Raw genomic sequence first — 5,445 nt, 5'->3', positions numbered from 1 at the left:
ACAAAGTTTCTGAGATTTTCTAGCTCTAGCCCTTTATCTTCCAAAGATCAAACTGAGACACAGATGCAATTACATTTAGAAGTGACTCAACCCCATGCCTTTTTACACTAATGTTGGGCTCTTCCCTTGCATATGCTGATTTTTTGAACCTGGACACCAAAGCTCCATTTCTGAGCACTCTCAGTACCTTGGAGAAATTATAAATATAACCATGTCTCATTGTCTTCTACCTCTTTTTTCAGTGCCTGAGTTTCCTTTCCTCAATACCTAGGTCACATCAAGAGTTTTGAAAAAATAATACCTGCTGGTAATGTAAGAGTTCATGATAGTCACCAGACAGTGAATTTCAAAAGTTATTTGGTGAAAATCTAAATAGTGTCTGTTAAGAGTTATAAGATAAAGAAACATTACATGAAGAGAATTACAACTTTAAAAAGCAGATAGTATAAAAAAAGAAATAGAAAAATTGCTGACAGTCACAGAGTCCAACTGAGTAATTTCTTTAGAGAACAATGTGCTAATAATGTCTTGGTTAGATGTACTTGTCTGTGAAAATTTAATGAGAAACCCATGAAGGCTGAAGATCCTTTGAGACATAAAGGATTGACCACATATAGCAAATTATCATAATAGTAAATTAGTTATTCCAAAAGAGATATTATTTTTGGTGTGACATTAATTTTATTATAAAGGTCCTCACCACAAATACTATCAACTCAGAGGACTGACATCATGCCAATTTATTTAGAGATTTTCTTTTGCCACCACCAGAGAGTAAGCACACCAGCACACATTGCTGACTTGTGTGCCCAGGACTACAGTTTAACTAGGCTCTATTAAAGACACGACTGGCTCTGGGGTCTTTGATACTTTTTTCAGTGGACAATCCACTAAGACTGAGAGGGAGATCCTCTGACTTGTAGCCCAAAGAAAATCATCTGGGGAGAAAAACAATTGTCAAGGGAAGGAAGAATCGGCTATCAGGAAGAAGAAACTATCAATATTTATCAAGTGTTTATTGTGTGTAAAAGTCATTAGAAAATAAAGTAATGAAGATGTACTCCATGATAAAATTGATGTATTCACAGTGTGTATTTGATTTCATTACAGGTCCCTTTTCCTGACTTCTCTCATTCAGGAAACAGGCTTTAGAGAAGACTGAATGGGACATAGTAACAATGTGACAGAATTTGTCTTCCTGGGCCTCATTCAGCATCCTGGGGGCCAAAAAGCATTATTTGTCATATTTTTACTCATTTACATTGTGACAATGGTGGGCAACCTGCTCATTGTGGTGACTGTTCTTGCCAGCCCCTCTCTGGGCTCCCCCATGTACTTCTTCCTTACCTATCTGTCACTCATGGATGCAGCATATTCCACTGTCATTACACCCAAATTTTTTATAGACCTACTCTGTGGTCAAAAGACAATTTCCTTCTCAGCTTGCATGGGACAGCTCTTTCTGGGCCACCTTTTTGGAGGTGTTGAAGTCTTCCTTCTGGTGGCCATGGCCTATGATCGCTATGTGGCCATCTGTAAGCCACTGCACTACATAACCATCATGAATAGAAAGGTTTGCATCCTGCTGTTGGTGGTTTCCTGGGCTGGAGGTTTTGTTCATTCTCTGGTCCAAGTTCTTTTTGTGTACAACCTCCCCTTTTGTGGCCCCAATGTCATTGACCACTTCACCTGTGATGTGTACCCACTATTAGAACTTGCCTGCACTGACACCTATTTGGCAGGCCTCACTGTGATTGCCAATAGTGGAGTAATCTGTACAGTCATTTTTGTTTGTCTACTAATATCCTATGGGGTCATCTTAAGTTCCCTTAAAAGTCACAGTCAGGAAGGGAGGCGCAAAGCCCTGTCTACCTGTGGTTCCCACATCACGGTGGTTGTTCTCTTTTTTGTTCCCTGCATTTTTATGTATGTTAGACCTGTTTCTAACTTCCCTGTTGATAAATTCATAAGTGTGGCTTATACTGTTTTCACTCCCATGTTGAATCCTCTAATATACACTTTGAGAAATTCAGAAATGACAAATGCTATGAAAAAACTTTGGTTTAAGAAGTTAGCTATGGACAGAATGAGAATGTGTCATTCATATTGAGTATGAGAATGTGTCATTCATATTGAGTATGAGAATGTGTCATTCTATGTATACTTGTTAGTAATTCAGAAGCAACAAACAGGCAGGGCATTCTAACAATGGATGACTTAGTCAACCCAATGAGTTCTCTTGGGATGCTTTTCTTTATTCATACAAAGATATGAAAAAGTAGAACAAATTATTCTCTGAGGTTTGAATCAATCTAATACAGAAATTCTGAAGGGTGAATAAAAAGGCACGGGTATTTTCTCTATTATTAGGAAAAATGAACTAAGTTCACCTTGTAACTTTTCTTTATTGTTCAGTTACAGTTGTCCTGAGTTTTTCCACATTGCTCTCCCCTGCCCCTTACTGACAGCCCCTACCTCCTGCAGTCAATGCCTTCCACATTGTCCTTGCCCATGAATTCCTCATTTGGATTTCTGGACTAGCCCCTATCCCTTCAGATAACTCTCATCCTCCCCCTGTGTAATTGTCAGTTTGTTCTCTATTGTTTATATTGAAATGGGCTTTAGAAGAGTTTTATTTTTGCTTTGAAAAGTGAAAAACAAGCTACCTTTGAAAATTTGTTTTTTACAAAATAATGACAAAGCAATTTTGCTAATGTTTAGAACAAATTTCTAAGGTTAAGACAGTGTTACTTATTTATTTATTTTTTATTGTTGTTCAAGTACAGTTGTCTTCATTTTCACCCCACCATGCTTCCCCCTCACCCATCATCACCTCCCAAGCTCAAAACTACACCCTTTGGATTTATCCATGTGTCCTCCATACCAGTTCTTTGATGGCCCTTCCCCTATTTCCCCTCAGCAGCCCTCTCCTCCATCCCCTCTTGTTACTGTCAGTTTGTTCTTTATTTCTAAATTTTGATGTTTGTTATGGTAAGCATACAATAGGCTTTAGCAGCTTCCTTAAGCATTTTGTCTTCCAGATTACTTCTGTTTCTCATTTTGATGCCTGTGCATTTGAAGTACAAGATGTCTAGATGGGAGATGATACCACATTTGGTTAAATGCACAACATGGAGCAGTTCTGTTAGACACGATGTTGGATATATTCACAGGTTGGGATGAACGTGACTGGAATTCTCGACAATGAAAACAGATTCTAGCTCTTGATTAGAGTATAGAATTCTATACTAATCCAAGTTGTAAACATATTTCCATGCTTTTCCTTACTAGTTATAATGTGCCTTTTTTCCGTTCTTCATCTTGAAAGATGAATCTTATTTTATCTTCATGACACTGAAGATTGGGTAAAAAATGTATTATTTTGCACGGCAATGTATTCCCTAAAAGTTGCCTTCATCTTCAGTACTTTAAATTATAGACTTAATAATGATAGGTATTTATATAAATAAAATTTTGGTTTTCAATCTTATTTTAAAACAATTTTCCTCGTTTAATCCTTCCAGAGCATTACAAACCAGAGAGAAGATGGAATTGCTTTCATTGTATTGTAGGAACATCATCTATGTTTTGTAAGAGTTTCTTCTCAACTAAAAGAAAAGAATAAAAAAATTTATTATGATCTTTCATGCGTGCCAATAATATATGCAATTTAAACCCAGAATGCAATCAATATTGAAATTACCTGCTTATACCATTCCTCTTTTTATTTTCAGAGGTAATCCCAATGTTAAATTTTTTATTAATCATAGTTAAAAATAGCTTAACTGCATATGTATGTACCCTTTGGTTATAGAGTGTACAGTTTTACATTTCTTACCTTTATTAAAATTATGCTACACAGTACAAAGTTTTCTGAGCTTTTTATTTACAATGTTGAGTTCCTCAGATTAAATCATGTTGCCACATGTTTGTGTAGTTTCACCAGTTCCCTGCTATGTGTTATTCCCTGTCTAAATATAGCATGTTTTGAACCCATTTGGACAGTGTGATACTCTGTGTTGCTATGGACACCCTGAAAGAAATTATTCTGTGTTAAGTAGGCTGTTATCATGCTCACTTTTATGGATGGCTACAGTTTTTCCCTAAAGATGTATTATCAGTTACACTCCTGCTTGTATTTATATGTGTGTGTTTGTGTGTGCACATGTGTCATGAATTTAAATCTACTTTAGAAAGGGCTTTCTGTTGTGATAAAACCAAGTTTTTCAACACATTTTTCAAAGATGCAACCTACTCTCCTAATCTGATCTGTCATACTTATGGTAAAGTCCAAATAATTGTTTACCTATTTCTAGAATCCTTTATTTCAATTGGTTTATTATTCCTAAGGTAATACTACATTATTTTAGGTCATGTAAGTACCTTTTGATATCTGTTAAGAGTCCTACTACACAATAGTTGTATTTAAAACAATGCTTTCTCTTTCCAACAAATATTTTCCACATAATTATTAGAATGATTTTAGAGGTCTTAGAAACCTACTAAGATTTTGACAGACAGTATATTAAATATATAACTGACTTAGAAAGAGTTGATATATTTAACACATTGAATCATTCTCTTTGGGAACATAAACAATCTGAGTATTTATTTAGGTATTTAAGATTCAGTTACCTTTTGGAATATTGCTGAGCAGTAATGATATCAGTGACTTTCCTTCCAACATCTTTCTAATATTTTATATCACATTTCTCATTTTACATTACTTAGCAGAGGAAATAATTATATAATAACTGTGAGTAGGTGAAACCTGGAGTTATTTTTAGGTTTAATGGGATGCCTGTGGTATTTCTTTATAAAAATGTGTCATTAAAAATCATCCATTCAAGTGTATTATTATCCTGCAAGAAACAGATATCACTCTTCAAAGAAACAAGTGGAAACTATTCCCAAAGAGTCAAAAGGTTAAAGAACTTTTAAAACTTGTGCAGTACCCAGGACTAGCAACAGTGGGATTCATTATTTCCCCAGTTATGAAGGGGAAAATGGAATAATTTTTTTCAGAACGTGGGTACAACTGTAACAGAAAAAGGGAGGGTGATTTGACAGGAACTGTTCCTTGAGTAGAGAGACAGTCATTTCCACACTGGCTGGTGTGGCAAAGTGGTAGAGGAATTAACACCTTGATGTCTCTTTACTCTATGATCTTCTGTTATTTCCTTCCATTGGCTGAACTTAACCAACAGCTAAGTTGATGACTGTTTTAGTGGTCAGCTTTTTAGAAACCAGAATAAGGTGGAAAATATTAGAGTTGGATCTACAGGAGGAAATGTAGCACATTCATGACACCCAACCCTTTTTGCTTCTACTATTCATTTACAAATTTGGATGGAAAATAAAACTCCACCCCCGACACAGAAAACACAAAAAGTCCCTCTAACTTTCATATTATTAATTGATTTCAGCTTAGACATTCTTTCACTT

The 5,445-nt window shown here is 35.7% G+C and overlaps 1 protein-coding gene across 1 annotated transcript; it reads left to right on the top strand.

Moving 5' to 3' along the window:
• Nucleotides 1–1,162: 1,162 nt before the first annotated feature.
• Nucleotides 1,163–2,110, top strand: LOC128628421 (olfactory receptor 4A5-like). The gene has a single exon (XM_053672171.1). It carries the CDS (start codon nt 1,163–1,165, stop codon nt 2,108–2,110), a length of 948 nt encoding a protein of 315 aa, XP_053528146.1.
• Nucleotides 2,111–5,445: the final 3,335 nt, after the last annotated feature.

The sequence above is a fragment of the Artibeus jamaicensis genome, unplaced genomic scaffold (genome assembly GCF_021234435.1).
Source record: "Artibeus jamaicensis isolate MK-2021 breed Jamaican fruit bat unplaced genomic scaffold, CSHL_Jam_final contig_1953, whole genome shotgun sequence".
Lineage (NCBI taxonomy): Eukaryota > Metazoa > Chordata > Mammalia > Chiroptera > Phyllostomidae > Artibeus > Artibeus jamaicensis.
Note: the sequence above shows the minus strand (reverse complement) of the source record. Positions and strands in the feature narration are given on the sequence as shown.

Excerpts from the sequence above, each read along its gene's own strand:
- LOC128628421 (XM_053672171.1), top strand. The coding sequence starts at position 1,163 with ATGGGACATAGTAACAATGTGACAGAATTTGTCTTCCTGGGCCTCATT.